The sequence below is a fragment of the Pezoporus wallicus genome, unplaced genomic scaffold, assembly GCF_028554395.1.
Source record: "Pezoporus wallicus isolate ANWC-B61680 ecotype Strahan unplaced genomic scaffold, APGP_CSIRO_Pwel_v1 contig_7731, whole genome shotgun sequence".
Classification (NCBI taxonomy): Eukaryota; Metazoa; Chordata; class Aves; order Psittaciformes; family Psittacidae; genus Pezoporus; species Pezoporus wallicus.
The window spans coordinates 500,742-517,500 of record NW_026635361.1 but is presented as its reverse complement, the minus strand read 5'-3'; the positions used below and the strand labels follow the sequence as shown (position 1 = coordinate 517,500).

Here is a 16,759-nt window from a genome sequence, read left to right as displayed (position 1 = left end):
GTCTAAGGTGCTTCTGTAAGAAAGTGATGCGGGAGCCAGTGATGCTCTCCAGGAGGCTCTGACATCGTGTCATGATGTGACAGGAAATAGATCCAGGCATTAGGAGCTGTAAAGGTTCCAATCAGCTTCAGCTCTGTGTAACCCAGGATTTCAGTTCTCTCTAGGACTCATGAAAAGCACTAAATATACTATTTCTGAAGTTTCCCTTTCCAAAAGCAAAGCTTCGTTGCTTTAATTTATACTGGGTCTGCTGATCCCTCTCTTGGTGTTAGCTACTTTCTACAGGCTGCTTAAATGCCACTTTCTGTGCAGTTCACCACCTGGAAAGTTCCCATTCTGGAAATAAGGAATCACTCTGAATGCCTTTTAATGGTCAAGACTCTCCTTGTTTCTCCCCACATTGGCTACACTGGCTTTCTGGAATGGCCTGATTAGTAGCTGTAGCCTCCTATAGCCTGTTTCCTGTCACCTCCGAGTGCTTGTGATCCTCATGCTGATCTGTATTCTTTGCTTTCAAAGCTCACACCGGAGTTTTCTCACTCGAAAGTTTGACCTTTCTTACCTGAGGAAACTCCACGTGGGCCCAGGCACCCTGATCTCAACTGCTGCAGTTTTCAAATGCTTGCTAAAATCCCACCAGTTGCCAGCTGGGAGCCTGCACAGACGTGAGGGCTGTTTGTGTTGTGAATCAATGGAGTTTTACAGGGCTGTTACCTGAAGGTGAGGATTTGCATTGAAAAGGAGTCAGAGCACACTCGCTGAGCACTTACAGAGGGTTGTTTGGCCTTCAGCCCCAAAGAGCTTTGTTGTGTAATGCCAAAATCTCTATACCAAGAACTAAGCATGTCTAAAGCTATCAAAGCGAGGGAGTGCCCATACCTGCCCCTTTGTTTTACAGCTGTACGTGGGAGGAAACGCTGCTCTCATCGGTCAGAAGCTTGCAACAAATCCAGACCTGAAGGTACCCAAAACTGTCACACTGTTTGCTTGTCTGTAATGAGGCTCCCATTGCTTCCCTGTAGACTTGGGGGTTGCAGGGACAGGCCAAGGGGAATGGCTTGAACCTGCCTGAGGGGAGACTGAGGTGAGCTCTTAGGCAGAAGCTCTTCCCTGGGAGGGTGCTGAGGCACTGGCACAGGGTGCCCAGAGAAGCTGTGGCTGCCCCATCCCTGGCAGTGTTCAAGGCCAGGTTGGACACAGGGGCTTGGAGCAAGCTGCTCTAGTGGAAGGGGTCCCTGCCCGGGGCAGGGGGTGGAGCTGGGTGAGCTTTAAGCTCCCTTCCAACCCAAACCAGGCTGGGATTCCCTGATTCCATGTTGCTGTTATTTCTTAGGTTGGTCTTCCAAGCTGAAAAGCATAGCTAATTTTTTTAAATTAAATTATTATTATTTTAACTCACTTGTCTAGGTGATGCTTAAATGCATGGCAGTGGTGGCAAGGGACATGCCAGGGAAACCTGCATTGAGCATTCTTGTTTTCTAGATCCTCCTTTGTGGCCCAGTTGGTCCTAAACTCCATGAACTACTTGATGACAACGTGGTTGTGCCACCTGAATCCATGCAGGAAAGAGATGAATTCCATCTTATCTTGGAATATCAAGCAGGTACTTTGCCAAAGGCTGAATGTTAGGTTAGATGGGAACCCCAGGCATCACAAAGACCTTCCTGGCTCTAAAGCTGTTGGGGTTTGAATCACTTAATTCCGGGACCATGTACAGACATCTAAAAGTCTTTTGAAACCTTCTCCCTTTGCATTATGATGAATGTAAGGACAGACTCCTGCTGCTGCCTTGACATCTCTTTGCTTCTGTACACTATAACCTAAAGAAACCAAGTGGATTTTGATCTTGTTGCAATGCATAGCCTACTCAGACCTGACAGGTGTCATTCCAAAGCTGTACGAACACTACGACAGTCAGGTAATGTTCCCTGAAAACAGAAGGGTACCATTAACCGCATGCAGGTGAAAATCAGGGTAGCCCTAATGTAAAGGCTAAACCAAATCCGAGTGTGTTTTCTTGCTGTTCTGAATGGTTTCACTGGTTCTGTCTCAAAATACAGCGTAAAGAAGACTTCCATTGGTGTGACAGAAGAGGGAGTATTTGGCAAGGAGGGAAGGCAAAAGAGCCATCGTAATTAAACTTGTTTAGCAGCAAAACTAAGCTGGAGCAGCACCCAGAGCATCCACTCTGGCTGAAACAAGGTTACTACAACCAACAAGTACTGTAGCTCCGTAGCCAATGGAGAATACTCTGATCTTTAAGTAAATCTTGCTCCTGGTTAGATGATACATTAGGATATGATGCCTCCTTTTCTCAGCATCTTTGTTCTCATGGGAGAACTGCTCTCCTGAGACTCTGTGGATCTGTGTCCTTGAGACAAGACTCTTCTTTAAGAGGAAACAGCACACGTGGCTGTTGATGCTGGGTTAGTGGCTTTTCCACAAACGCTGGTCATATTCTCCATAGTATAACCTGTACCCAGCCTGGGAGAGTGAGTGAAGAAGTATGCAGGCTGGATCTGAGGTAGAGGTTCTACCTACAACAGCCTCAAGAACGCTTGTGCCTCAGCAGCTTTCTTTTCCAGCTGCATTTCTTTATTCCCTTACATTTCTTTCTGACCAGTTATCACAACTGGCACAAGGCACTGCCTGAGCAGATGGGGAGAGCTGGCAGAGGGCTGCCCAGCTGGACCATGGCTTGTGTAATTGTTTCCTCTGGAGGCTCGCTGTCGGTACCCTGACTTCTCGTGGTTCAGTGTCCCAGAGATGGAGCCCTGGAATAAACCTGTTTACACACCCACCACTGATGCGGCTCTCTTCTCACATCGTTTCTGGGAGCTGTGCAGTTGGGTACAGTGAGAGCCGTGAGTTTCCAGGGTCTGTCTTCATGAGACAGCTTGAGCCGAGCCAGCACGGGGTGGCTGCCAAAGGGGCAAGGTTTCCCCTCCCTCTGCACATCCTGCACGCTCCTAGTGTTTGGCTTGAGCTGGCTGCGACACTCACCTCATCTCATGCTAAACTGATTAAAACATCACAAAGCTTGCAAAACCAGCCAAGCATTGAATTTTCCTTCTGATCCAAAAAGCATCTAAATGAGGCAGAGGGAGTGAGCGAAGAGAATGAATGAAGGCAAGAGGAAGGTTTCTCCTATGGCCGGCCATATGGGCACAGTCACGTTGTGTCACCATGCCTTTGGTTCCAGCAGGGTACCCCAAAACTATCTCCAGTCACATGGTTTGATTTGCTTCTCTTCTGAGTTAACCTGCTCCTGTTTGTTTCACGCCAGGTGAAGAGTGGGGACGAGTGAGAGCACCCAATGCCAACCGCTTCATCTTCTCCCACGACCTGTCGAATGGTGCCTTAAACATGCTGGAAGTGTTTGTGTCCAGCCTGGATGAATTTCAGCCAGACCTGGTGGTGCTCTCAGGACTTCACATGATGGAAGGCCAGAGCAAGGAGATGCGGCAGAGACGACTTATGGAGGTGAGATGCTCCAATAGCAGTGTCTCCCTAAACTTCCAGGCCAGGAAGTGCTCCATGGCAGAGTCCTCCTTTCCCAGGTTGGAACTTGAAAGCAGGCTGTGTCTACAGATCTGCCACAGACCTTTTCAGTGTTGGATGCTAAAAGGATGTGAACTGTCAGAATGGCAAAAGCCTAATCCTGTAACACTGATGGTTCTGATCATCCTCGTGGCCCTTCTCTGGACTTGTTCCAACAATTCCATGTCCTTTTTATGTTGACACCAGAACTGCACACAATGCTCCAATACCCATCCTTGAATCCAGCGGGCTGTCTAGGGGATAAAAGGTATGGTCTGGTTCTCTGGCTGGAGTATGTTGACGTACTTACTGGTGGTTAAATTACATTGTGTTTCCTATCCCAGCTACTAAGATGATCGAGGTTCTAATCAAGATTTGCATTCTTTAAGCTGCATCTGTGTTAGATAATCCAAGAGGCAGCTTTATTATCTGAGCCCAGAGGAGCTACACAAGTTTCCTTCTGCCTTACAGCTCGTTGCCTCTCTTACAGCCCAGTGCCCTTGATGCTATACACCAGCATTATTATTCTCTGTTCTAGGATCAGCTGCTCCAGATTTGGGAGGGTCTGAATTAGTCCATCAGGAGCTGAGCTGGGTGCAGATCAGGGTTAGACACAGGCTTCCTGCTCTGGAATTCTGACAACTAGAAGTTGTTTTTATTTCTTGCCCTCAGTACATTCTTGTCAGACATGGCATTTGGAATTGTGTTGAAATCCACACACAAGAGGATTCAAGGATGGTTATTGGAGCATTGTGTGCAGTTCTGGTGTCAACATAAAAAGGACCTGGAACTGTTGGAACAAGTCCAGAGGAGGCCACGAGGATGATCAGGGGCTGGTGCACCTCCTGTATGAAGACAGGCTGAGGAAGTTGGGTCTGTTCAGCCTGGAGAAGAGAAGGCTGCGTGGAGACCTCATAGCAGCTTCCAGTATCTGAAGGGGGCTATAGGGATGCTGGGGAGGGACTCTTCATTAGGGACTGTAGTGACAGGACAAGGGGTAATGGGTTAAAACTTAAACAGGGGAAGCTTAGATTGGATATAAGGAGGAAGTTCTTTACTGTTAGGGTGGTGAGGCACTGGAATGGGTTGCCCAGGGAGGTTGTGAATGCTCCATCCCTGGCAGTGTTCAAGGCCAGGTTGGATGAAGCCTTGGGTGATATGGTTTAGTGTGAGGTGTCCCTGCCCATGGCAGGGGGATTGGAACTTGATGATCTTAAGGTCCTTTCCAACCCAAACTATTCTATGATTCTGTGATTTCTGAGGCAGAGCCCCTTTGTTCCATTTATTCATTAATTTGTATTATAGGGTCGTTGTTTTTATTTCCCTGTGTGCTGTAGGCTGTGGCCTCCATCTCTGACATCCCCACTGACATCCCCATACACCTGGAGCTGGCCAGTATGACCGACCAAGATTTTATGAGCAACATAATGCATCAGGTAAGGAAAACGAAAGGATGTGCTCTTTTCATCAGTTTCCTTTTCTTCAGTGTCAAAATGCACAAACTGGTATACAAATATAGAAATGAAAACTTAAAATTAGGGCTGTTCATGTCAGGTAAGTGCAGAACGTGGGTTTAATGTCTGCTGTGGCATTCTGAATGCTTCTCTTTTCTCGATTGAGCTTACCAGAGTTGCCCAGAGAAGCTGTGGCTGCCCCATCCCTGGCAGTGTTCAGGGATGCCCCAGGCAGTGTTCAGGGCCAGGTTGGACACGGGCTTGGAGCAAGCTGCTCTAGTGGGGTGTCCCTGCCCATGGCAGGGGGCTGGACTGGATCAGCTTTAAGGTCCCTTTGACCCAAACCAGTCTGTGGTTCTATACAGGCACAACGCACCTGGGCTCTGCTCTTTCTCAGGCTGTTTTGCAGTCACAGTGAGAAGGTGACCCAGGAGCAATACTGGCAACTCCACAGATACCGTTTCCTTTGGCTGGTTTAGATCCAGCAGGCTTGCAGCTGTCTAGAAGGAACCAGGATGTGACTTTGAGCTGAGTCGGTAATACTTAAAACCCCCTCAGTTTCTGTGCAGGATTTCTTTCGTGTAGGTCCTGCTGACTCCTTGTTTAGTTTGACACACGCTAATCTCACTGTTAGGATCCTGTGTTTCATGTGCATTTCATGTGTTGTTACTCTTTGCTCTCAAAGGGCACAAAATGAGCATGCCCCCTTACTCTGAAAGGTTTCCTTGGCTAAGTCATTCTTGCACACTGCAGACTGGGGCAGCTTGTGCAGTGGTTGTGGCCTGCATCTCTCCAGGACACAGGGTGCTCTTTCTGCTGGGCGCACTGGTGACAGAGCCAGTGATGGGGTACTGCTAAAAACAACCCCCTGAAGGAAGAGGGCCAGAGTCTGACTGTCCCTCTGGAGGAAGAACTGTTGTTTCTGTATTTCTGTTAGCAGGTCTTTCCCCTGGTGAACTCCATTGGGCTGAATGAACAGGAGCTGCTGTTCCTCACGCAGGCTGCTTCTGGTCCTCACGCATCCCTCACTTCCTGGAGTGGCATTCCCGATGTGGGTATTGTCAGCGACATCCTCTTCTGGATCCTGAAGGAGCACGGGAAGACCACGGAGCGGGCCTCTGATCTCACACGGATCCACTTCCACACCCTGGCCTACCACATCCTTGCCACTGTGGATGGGTACTGGGGCAACCAGGCTGCTGCTGTGGCTGCTGGAGCTCGAGCAGCAGGGACTCAGGCCTGCGCCACCGAAACCATCGACACCACCAAAGTCTTTCTTAAAGCTCCTATGGAGTTTGTGACCTCCCAGATAGAGGCACCTTCCAAAATCTCTATAAATCCAGATGAGCCAGTGGTGCATTGGCACCGAGAAGGCATCTCCTTCCATTTCACTCCTGTTTTGGTGTGTAAAGATCCTGTCCGGACCGTGGGACTTGGGGATGCTATTTCAGCTGAAGGACTGCTGTATTCGGAAGCATATCCTCAATAGAAAACTAAGACCCTCCCTTTTCTCCAGTACTGTACTGTGTCTGAGGAACCATGGGTTAGGATTTCAGGCAGTGGTGGTATAGGAACAGAATCAGGTTGTGGTGGGTTTCCTGGATATAACTGAAAAAAGAGCCAAAGAACAATTCCAGGTATAAACTGTCCAGCACATTCCAGTCACTGACAGTGACTTGAACGCTTCTTGTTTAGGTGCAGGTGTTTTGGTATTTAATGTGAAAATGGGCTTTGCTTCGTCTTAAGCACATGGGGAGGGAAATGAGTATTGAAATCCCTGTTTGGAACTCCAAATGGCTCCTGTTCCGTTAGTGCTGGAAAGCAGAGCAGCCGGGAGGAGTTCCTGGTGCGGATCCCAGGGAGAACGCTGTTTTCCCTCTGCTAAACTGAAAATAAAAGGCTCTTGCATTATCTCCTCCCAGCCCCTTGCTGGTGGCAGGAGCAAACCTTCTGCTTGCTTGGTGGGAGGATGGAAGCTTTTGCCTTTCAGCCCCAGCGTCCCCGGCCCTGGGGAGAGCCAGGGTCCCAAAATGTGATGCACGCTGCACGACTCCTTACATGCACCCACAAAACCTGGCTCAAGGCTGCCTACATTTACCCTGGGTATCTCTTGTCTCTGTACTAAAGGTATCCAGCTGAGCCCTAGCAGCCTGTGCTTAGTTTTTGGGGGAAGCTAGAAGTGAAGATGATCAGGGTTGCTATTGGAGGAGACAGCTTTGTTTGCTTGCCGGGTAAACTACAAAGCAATATAGCTGTGGTTGCTGTGCACTCAATGCCTTCTTTGCTAACAGTGGGTGCTTAGATCTGGTATTTTGGAGAGCTGTGGAGTGCTGGAGACCAAGGTTTCATTGTTGCTTGAGAAAGGTTGTGCAGTTTCTTCAGTTTCCCTGCCCTCCATTCCAGTGTTACTATACTGGGGAATCTGGAGGCACAAAAGCCACGACATCATTTTCCAGGTAAGACTGAAGGTGAGGAAGGCTTTGTTTTAGGGTTTGATGGGTTTTTCCCTCTTTGATGGGTCACTGAGAGTTTCTTTTCTCTGGACAGCCTTTGACATTAAACAAGTACAACCACATGTCCTTGTTCAGTACTTCCTGCGTATTATTTTCCTGTCTCCTTTCCTCCTCTCCCTGACTCCTTCCAGCCACAGGCTGTGGCTTGCACAGCACCAGCATGTGTTTGTCTCTTTCCAGCATGGTTCCAGCAGGAACTTCAAGTGTGTTTGCATAGCTATCATACACGTTTTCTCAGTATAATTGGATTAAATGCAATCAACGTGTCTACACAAGCCTGGGCCCTACCAGAATTTGTAGGAGGTCACTTGAGGTCAGTCTTAGCATCTGAATGGAGGAAGGAGAGTCCATAGTGCTTAGGCTGGAGGGATCTGTTTCACTACATGTCCTGTTGCTGTCAGTGATGTTCTCCTGTTGGAAAATGCCATTGTGAATGCTCTGTAAGGATAAAAATTGACAGCTTTTCTAAGTTGTACTGACTTGGCACACAGTGCTGCCTGTCACCGTGTGCTTAACTGCTGCTTTCCCGCTGAGCAAAGTCTTCTGTGTTGTACCAGATGAGAAATACAGTCAGTGCAGTGTTTTCTTGCAGCCTATCCCATCCTCTGTTGCATCTCAGCATGTTATCCCGGGGCAGGATCTTCCTAAGGCTGGAAGTATTTCTATCCACAGTAACTTTTATGCTCATTGATAAACTGTAGCACTGGACTTGGAGTTCTGCTTTACCCTTCCTACAGCAACAATTTGATCTTCTCTTTTCAGCTCTGTAAAGGCCCAAGGCCATTTGCAAAGTTATTTGGCCACCTTTGAGGGCAGGCTGGTCACCACCTGCATCCTGCCAGCTGGAGAACCGATCTGTGCTTATGCTGGGTCCCACTTTCCTGATGCTGAGCCAGGCTGGGGGGAGCCTTGAGTTGGAAACAAAACCAAACACACACAAGCTGTCACCAGCAACAGGCCTGCTGCTGGATTTCACTTCTCCCTTCCAAAACCAGTGGATTGGACTGGTGTTGACTTGCAGCCATTTAAAATCACATAACTGCACTAACAGAACTTGTCCAAGAGTAAGTTCTTGTGTTCAACAGGAGGGTTACAGGCCTGGATCAGCTTTTCGTTAACTTTGAAGGAACAACTGCTATAACCAAGTCTGAAGAAGGGGTTTATTGCTTAAAACTCACCCAGACCTAGAAGCTGAACTCTCATGATGATGATGATTATTACTAACCCTTCCTGCTGCTTCTGCTCTTTCCCACCAAGTAATAATCCTTCTTTGGCATGTGAATGCCTGGCACCGAATCACTTCTCAACAGCAGCTTGACTGCTGCTCTGTCTCTGTCTGCTTTGATCAGGCCTTGAGCCCTCACCAGCTCCCCAGATTCACTTACCAAGGCTAATTCTTCACAAGCCTGACCTGTTCAGGATACACCGTTGCTATCCCTGAAACAATCTATGTAACAACAAAACTGGATGGGATGGCAGGGCCCAGCAGCCTGCCTGTGCTCCATGTTTCACAGGCTGTGAACACGATGCACTTCACTTCCCTCTACCCCCCAGCTTCATTATGGCTTGTGGAGTCTCTTGGAGTCCTTCTGCCCTAGCTGCCTTGCACTGCTGCCCAGCTGCAGTAGTGACAACAAAGCAAAGCTGCTGTGTCTGTATCAGACCTTGCTGACCACCACACGTGAATATAGCTGCTGAGGGTTGTTTGGTCTGTACAAGGGGAAAAAGCAATGACATTTCCATTGACTGGGTTTGTGGTTGTGTATTTTGCAATAAAAAGCCCACACCGAGTCACTGGGAGGTGAGAGGTTTTTAAACAAACTTTTCTAATGGATTGCAAACCCCCAGAGCTCCCTTCACCAGGAAGAAACAGAACAGTTGCAAAAGTACCAAAGCTTCAACCCCAGCCTTAAAGTGATCTCTGCTTTCCCCTCGTCTCTACAAAAACTGTTTGTTCTTGTGGGTTACTCATACCTCTAAATCCACAGTGCTGGCTAGCTCCAGCCTCAGCTGGCCCTGTTCTGGACAGAAGGGTTTCCACGGGAGGTGTTTATTCCCCACATTGTTTGCTGCAGAGGCAATGGGTGAGCTCACCCCTGTGACAGCAAGCTAGCAGCTTGGGTTGGAACTGGATGAGCTTTAAGGTCCCATCCAGCCCAAACCAGTCGGGGATTCTGTGAACTCCACTTACCCTAAAGGTTGTTTATTGGGCTCTTGCATCTTAGGTGAGCACTGATGCTGTCTGTTGTCAAGGAGTGAGCAGCCAAACTGTCCCTCTCCATGTTGAGACTTGGCACTGGCTGCTGGTCCCTGTGCTTGGAGCAGTCTGTGCTGAAGCAGTGCTCTCAAGTACTGCTGTCACACAGCGTGCTGCACTGCTATTTCTGCTGTAGGGAAACTCATCCAGTTCTGAGTACATTTGGAAGAACCATAGAAAAATGGACAAAACCTGCATGATGTTTTTCTGGCTTTAGCTGGCCTGTTCTTGCATCCTGCATTAACTCAGCATTTGGGTGTGACTGTTTGGTTCAAGCTGTATTAATTGTGCTCTTCCTTAGTGCAGTTAATGTTTTGGTAAAAGCTCCCAGTTGAGTTTTAAACCTGTGATCATACCAAAGGCTTATGCTTTAAATAAAATATGATGTTTATAGACCATTGGTTAAAACCAGCTAGAACAGACTCCAAACAAAGACTGTCTCGTGCTCTTCATCCAAGAACTAGTGAGGTTACTGGAGAGAGAAATGAGAATGGTAAAGGTTGTCTTTCCTCTTTGTTTTTAAAGCTTCAGTGCTAAGGGGCAGAGGAAACCTATTTGCATCCTATTTTGCTCTCCTCATGCCTGTCTCTTTCTGCTTCAGCAATCCTGAGTTTGATGAAACTCTTCAGTAACACTTGATCTTAAAGCCAGAAATGACTCTTTGGTCTGTTCAGAGACATCAGATGAAGTTCTCTTCCGTAACAGATGGAGCAGCTTCTTGTGTAACATCTCAGGTGGAACCTTCGTGCTGACCAGACTGAATCCTCAGGGAGTCACTGATCCAGACTCCTGTGGGAGGACACTCTCTCAGCAGAAGGAGGGAGCGCAGGTTGGAAACAGCATGCATGACCATTACCTTCTGTTCTGGAAGCTCGGGACGGCGTCTGTTCCCAACAGCTCGCTGTCACTTTGAACACTGAGCCTGGCATCAGCCTTTCCTGAGGAACACAAATGGTGGTGAGGAGAAAGGATCTCATTAAAGTGCAAGTGGGGGAGACAAAAAAATGCACGCCGAAAACCTCCCCTGTGAGTTTGTCAGGAAAGCTGCTCCTTCATCAGCGCAGCCTGGGTAAAACTGGGTTCAAACCTCACCTGTATCTACACTGATGCTTGGGGTTTCGTGCAGTTTGCTTTGAGAGTGCTAAAGCTTTCCATGTGGCAGAACTGTGTTTCCTACTATATAAAACTCTTGGCTGATGAACTAGTTATAATCCATCTTCTTTTTGTACTGCATTTATGAGTGGAGCTTATTATTTTAGTCAAGTTTATGTTTCTTATTCAGCACTGAGACTTGTCTGTCTCTGTAGCAGAAACGGAAACCCACTTCCCAAGGGGGAAGTCTAAACCCTGAACACCTTCCACAAGAACAGGAGGTTGAGTAGGACCCGAGGTCCACCTTGCTCAGTACAGCCTGGCACTGAACACAGCTGGGCAAACCAGATCCTGTACAGGAGCAGGGCATGATAAATCAGCAGCCCGTTGGCTCGGGTACCTCAAAGCCAGTTTGTCTGGGTTGAGCACGCACTGCTGAGCCCACAGATCATTACTCTTGGCTGAAACAAGGCCCAAGTGTTGCTGTCTGAGGGACGTGGAGTTTCTTTGCTGGGAGGCAGTCAAGCTGCAGCCTACCTTGTAAGCACTGATTTAACCTCTTGGAGGATATACAGCTTTCTAAAACGGGGAGAAAACCTTCCTGAAGCAGATGGTTTCTGCTTCCCTAGAAACTAAGCTCATTATTCTTTTCAGTCTTCAGATTTCAATTAGGGGCCGAAAAGAGAAGATGAGAATTATGGCTGATGCCAGAAACAGGTTTTGGAACATAAGGTGTGATTTCCAAACTCCCTAAATGAGCGAGTATAGGCCTGCTGAAAAAGCCCTTGCTTAATTCCAGTTGAAAGAACTGTTTGGCCTCATTCTCATCATTAGATAACATAAGAAAAGCTTTCCATAAAGATACCATGAATTTACTGTATGCAAAGGTCATCATCACCATACCCAGGGGGAGGAGAGAGGACAGGACAAAGACCCTCAGTTCTGTTTATTATCCAACCACAATTACACCTTCAGAGATGCTTCCTTAGACATGGAGCTCACTTTTCTCCCTTCAAATCCAGGAAGCAACAAGGTGCTGCTGCTCCTTTTCATAGACAAACTGGTCAGCTGTCTGCAAAAGCTTCTCACTAAAATATGTATTTGTTTTAAACACCTTTACAGAACTTCCAAACTAGCAGAGGGCAGGCAAAGCAGCTTCTGAAAGCCAAACAAACGGACATAAGCAGATGGAGCTAAAATCTTCCTGTATTGACAATGCTGGCACTCACCCACCTGTAACCTGCTCTGGTCACTGTTCCTTGTGTTGGAGCTTCTTCAAAGCCTTTGTGATAAGACTAAAAGATCACAGTAATCAATTGCTATTGGGAAAGAACATCCTGAACTGAAGCTTTGGGGGTGATTTAAGAGTTGCCATATCCTGCCCCCCTCTGCTCTGCAATCCTAACCTCTTCTCCACACACTCCACCATGCTGCAGTAACTCGCCAGGTAAGATGGTTAATGTGACTAAAGTGGCTGCACTGTACCTGCTCACACTGCTGCATGTTGGCTTTGTTCCATTCTGCCAGGGCTCCACAAGAAATCCTGTTTTCTTCAACCCTAGCACAAGGGAAGCCTTACAGGAGTGCTGCCCTGAAGCTGCACTGACACAAACCCAGTGGTACAGGACAGCTGGGGGAAAAAGCCACATTTGAGATAAGCAGGCAGTTTTGGCAATCAAAACAGAGGAGAAAGTGAAGGGTTCCTACTCTCCTAGCACTCTCCAGGGAGCAGGATAGCACTTTAGTTCCTCGTTGCACTCTAAAGATGCATTAATGTCATTTTAGATAATAGCAGCTAACGCAAAGCACAGCTGAAGGATGTTAATGTATCCAGGGCCGTGGTCATGCTGCTTTTCCATTGTTGCTATGGAGGAGCTGCCATCACTAGCCCTCCTCTGCTGGATTTGTTAATTGTGGAGTGACACAAGGCAGCAGCACAGAGCTAAAAGCAGGAAATCCATTTTAAAGAGCTGGGCGGCTTCACCAGCAAACACTGATCCCTGAAGCTTCAGCTTCCCACAGCCATGGCAGCCTTCTGCATGCCTCAGTATGCAGCGGGGAGGATGAGGAAAACTACTTAACCCAATACTTGATGTAAAGTATCATGGTTCCACCTTTAGTTCCCAAAAACAGTTGGTTTAGGACCTGTATCAAGCTCTGGATAAATCCCAGAGGCAACAAACTGACAGTAGCAGAGAGGAGGAAGGCTGAGATTGGGCTGTTCAAGGGTAAAAACATTTTGAAAGCACCTCCAGTGCCATGTGGGCATTAAAATCCCCTGCTCTGCTCACCAAGGGGCTGCTTTGCCACCTTGCAGCTGCAGCAAATGATTTCTCCTAAAATGAACTGTCAGGAGGGTGTAACTAAACCCTTCCGAGCATGGCTGCTGGTACTAAACCAATTTACTTTCAGCACTGAGGCTGACCTATCATCTTTGCTGCAAGGACTTGCTCATTTTTTCCCCTGCAAACCAATCTTACACCCCATGCTGGGCAACACAAACTCTCAAGGCAGAACTCCAGTCCCATGAGCAGAGCTTTCCTGAGGCTCATTTACCCTGTTTCTCAGCACAATGAGGAATTTGGCAGACTTTCCTGCTAGCTGCTTCCCCAACAGCCAGCCTTGAGCACATGCCTTGCCATAGGTCAGCTTTACAACCTGCTTAGCTCCCACAGAGAAGCTTAACCTTAATGGTAAGCCAGGCTGTGCTAGTCTTGAGCCTGGCTTCCTGCTCTGCACTTGCCCTGGTGAGGTGCTACCTTCACCCCTCTCTGAGCATTATTACCACTGACCTTCCTACAGCCTCTGTAGGGCTTCCTCCATGCTTACAAGTTCAGCCACTGGAAGGGTTTGATCTCTTCGGGGTCCAGGATCCTAAGTCACTACTGCTGGGTTTTCTAATCATACAGGGTACCTCAGCATCCTTCTGGAGGACTTACACCAAACCCCTGAAGACTGCCAGCCCTGGGGATAGATGGATCTCCAGCCTCCAGCCTCTTGTAGTAAGCTGTGACCACAGTAACAGCAGCTACACAGAAACCTCTTCTGATTGCTGCAACTACCCCTTGGGATAAGGTAGAGACCATGTGCTAAAATCATCAACAGGAACTGCTGTATTTAGAGGGACTGACAGTGGGGTGAAGCCCCTGAGGATCAGGGCAAGCACTCCTGCACCTGCCCGTCCTGACCACAGTCCCTCCTACTCCACTGCCTGGGAGCTCTTGCGCTTCTCTTTCCTCTGCTCCTCAGCCGCTGCTGGTGCCGGAGTTTCCTTGGGGCTCATTTCTGAGCCTGGTTCTGGTTCCAGAGGCAGTGAGGGAGACTTTGCAAGTGGGGCTGGAGCTCTAGCACCTGGGGAGAGAACACAGTTACGGTCACTGTATGACTACACGTGTTTTGTCTCATCTCTTTGCCCTTCCAGGCAGCACGACCACAACTATCAGTTCCTCTCAGGTTTCTTCTGCCTATGAATAGCACTTAACTCTTGTGAGTTACTGAGGCAGAGACCTCACAGTACCCAAAGCTCGGATGAAGGGAAGCCCAGTATCTCATTCAGCTGGGCTGTTGTGGTAAGTCAGTACAAGCTTAGACATTAATTCACGCTTTGGAAAGGAAAACAGTTCCACTGAAGCTGGTTTATACTCAGGTATCATTCTTAGTTCACAGTTTAGCAGACTCAGGGAGAGATTCCAGGTGGTTCAAGTAGCTGCTTTGAGAATAAAATCAAAACAGGACACTGCCATGCTCAATCTGTTTCTGTGCTTAGCTTTAGGCTGACAAGTGATGATTTGAATCAGCTCCCTTCTCCAATATGGGTAATGAGGTCCTTCAGGTAAGCCCTAAACTCCTGTTACATTTTATTTTACAGCTTTTCTGGCTAAGTCTTCCCTGCATGGGAAGTTTGTTCCATGCACGAGAAGTGGAACAGGTCCTTAGGGGGGAGCAGAGCAAGAGGCCTGGATTACACAACCTCTTTCCTGCTTCAGTCTGCAGGCAACAAGACTGATGGTGACAGAACATCACCATGACGAACCCAGCGCATTCCTCTTCGGAAGCCAAGGGGTGAGAGGAGGTCAGGCTATGATGGTGGCTCAGGAGATGCTCCTACCCAGCCCCAGCAAGAAGCAGCAAGGACAGCTGTCAGTGTAAAGCTCCTAAGGATGATACTGATACTACCTCCTGAGCAAGCTCCAGCCCAGGAGCCACCACCAAAAGGTAATCCAGCTTCAAAGCAATCCAATTGCAGTTACTTTTGTAACAGGAATGATAAATTGCTTCAGAATGTCCTTAATTCCCTTTCTCTCCAGCAACCTCTCTGTGCATGGCAGCTCCTGCGCTCTTCCAAAGGAAGACAAGAGGTCTGGTTTCTGAAACCACCCCTGTCCAGAGCAAGAGCTCAACCCTGTGCTAATGGAGTCCTGCCCATCGTGGCTCAGACAGGAAGGGAAATTTCACTGGCTCTCTGCACCCCTGCAAAGCAGAACAGTATAATGTACCACAGAGAGAACCTTCTTTCCATGCTTCCTTCACTCAGAAATCCGGGACAGTTAGTGCCAAATATTGATATCACTGATGTGTAAGCAAGTCAATACCTTCCTACACATGTGCTGTAACTCTTTACTCAAAGGAAGAGAGATTTCTCCTTTCCCCTCCCACAGTTCTACTTTTAAGAGAAGCAAAAGAGAAGTACCTGAGGGAAGCTGCATGGTTTTCCCATAGCCTGCAGCCGAGGACATGGCTTGACCCAGGGCCTGGTTAGAGCCCAGCGGCTGCTGAGTGCTGGAGGATTTGCCTGACAGAGCAGCTTTCTGCTTGGATTTAGATTCTTTAGAAGACTTAGTCCAGACCAGGCTCTCCCCTGCTTGCAGGGCAACTCCCATCTTCCGGGCAACCTCCACCATCTCAAGAAGCAAAGAGAGGAAACCACTGTAAACAGGAACACTTCAGCCAACGGTAAAATCAACACCACCACAACCCCCCTGACAAAACGAGAGATGGCAGAGCTGGCCACTGCTATGGTGCTTGAGGGAAACATCCCCACCAATTCATTCCTTTAATTAAGAGGGAATCTTGTCTTGCTGTGTATTGATTGAAGCACTGGGCTTCAAAGAGCAGGAATGAAGCAAGCAGCTCTCAGCAGGCGCCTGCTCTGCTTGGAAATCTCATAAGCAGAATTTCTTCCCCAGAACTGGACTCCAAAGTCAAATTTGCTCCTCGGCTGTTGCCAGCCTTGGTGTGGCTGCTCAGTTCCTGCCGACAACTGTGGGGCACATACCTCAGGGTCAAAGTCAAGAGTACTGCCCTCCTTCAAGGCATTGACCTTCTTCTCCATCTCCTGGTACTGACAGAGGGCTCCCTTCTTGTCACCCTGGTTATACAGCAGGACAGCGTAGTTCAGGTTGACCAGGGGGTTGCACCTGCAGCAGACACACAGGATCCATCACATTCCCTGCGGTAACACTTATCCAGAGCTGTTGTCTGTATTTTACAAGCCAGCATGCTACAGAACATGATGGTCACATTTTATTTTCCTCACTTCTTCCCTCATTCACCCAGTACAAGCACACATAACTGTACAGACTGTTACAGAGGAACAGGAGGTGATACCCATTAGTGAAGGACTCGAAGAGGAGACCAGAGCCCCAAATAACACTGTTACCTGTGCCTCCCTTCTTGATGCAGAAAAGCACATGAAGAGGAGAGACTGAGATGAGCTCTTAGGCAGAAGCTCTTCCCTGTGAGGGTGCTGAGGCGCTGGCACAGGGTGCCCAGAGAAGCTGTGGCTGCCCCATCCCTGGCAGTGTTCAAGGCCAGGTTGGACACAGGGGCTTGGAGCAAGTTGCTCCAGTGGAAGGGGTCCCTGCCCGTGGCAGGGGTTGGAGCTGGGTGAGCTTCAAGGTCCC

At 48.3% G+C, this 16,759-nt stretch overlaps 2 protein-coding genes across 4 annotated transcripts in view; one reads left to right on the top strand and one right to left on the bottom strand.

The window, feature by feature from the left end:
- The window catches only part of ADPGK (ADP dependent glucokinase), an 11,904-nt gene extending 4,337 nt beyond the window's left edge, over window positions 1–7,567 (top strand). Inside the window, exons 3-7 of one of the 2 annotated variants that reach the window (XM_057420813.1) lie at window positions 899–961; window positions 1,483–1,603; window positions 3,287–3,483; window positions 4,878–4,976; window positions 5,932–7,567. In XM_057420813.1, coding sequence (XP_057276796.1) covers window positions 899–961; window positions 1,483–1,603; window positions 3,287–3,483; window positions 4,878–4,976; window positions 5,932–6,483 — 1,032 coding nt within the window. In that variant the 3' untranslated portion in view covers window positions 6,484–7,567. The remainder of the gene's footprint in view (window positions 1–898; window positions 962–1,482; window positions 1,604–3,286; window positions 3,484–4,877; window positions 4,977–5,931) is intronic. The other variant, XM_057420818.1, reaches the window with a different exon arrangement.
- Window positions 7,568–14,027: 6,460 nt separating this feature from the next.
- Window positions 14,028–16,759, bottom strand: part of BBS4 (Bardet-Biedl syndrome 4) — a 41,698-nt gene continuing 38,966 nt past the window's right edge. For both annotated transcript variants that reach the window (XM_057420786.1, XM_057420790.1), the window contains 3 exons: window positions 16,132–16,273; window positions 15,547–15,757; window positions 14,028–14,207 (listed from right to left, as the gene is read on the bottom strand). In XM_057420786.1, coding sequence (XP_057276769.1) covers window positions 14,056–14,207; window positions 15,547–15,757; window positions 16,132–16,273 — 505 coding nt within the window. In that variant the 3' untranslated portion in view covers window positions 14,028–14,055. The remainder of the gene's footprint in view (window positions 14,208–15,546; window positions 15,758–16,131; window positions 16,274–16,759) is intronic.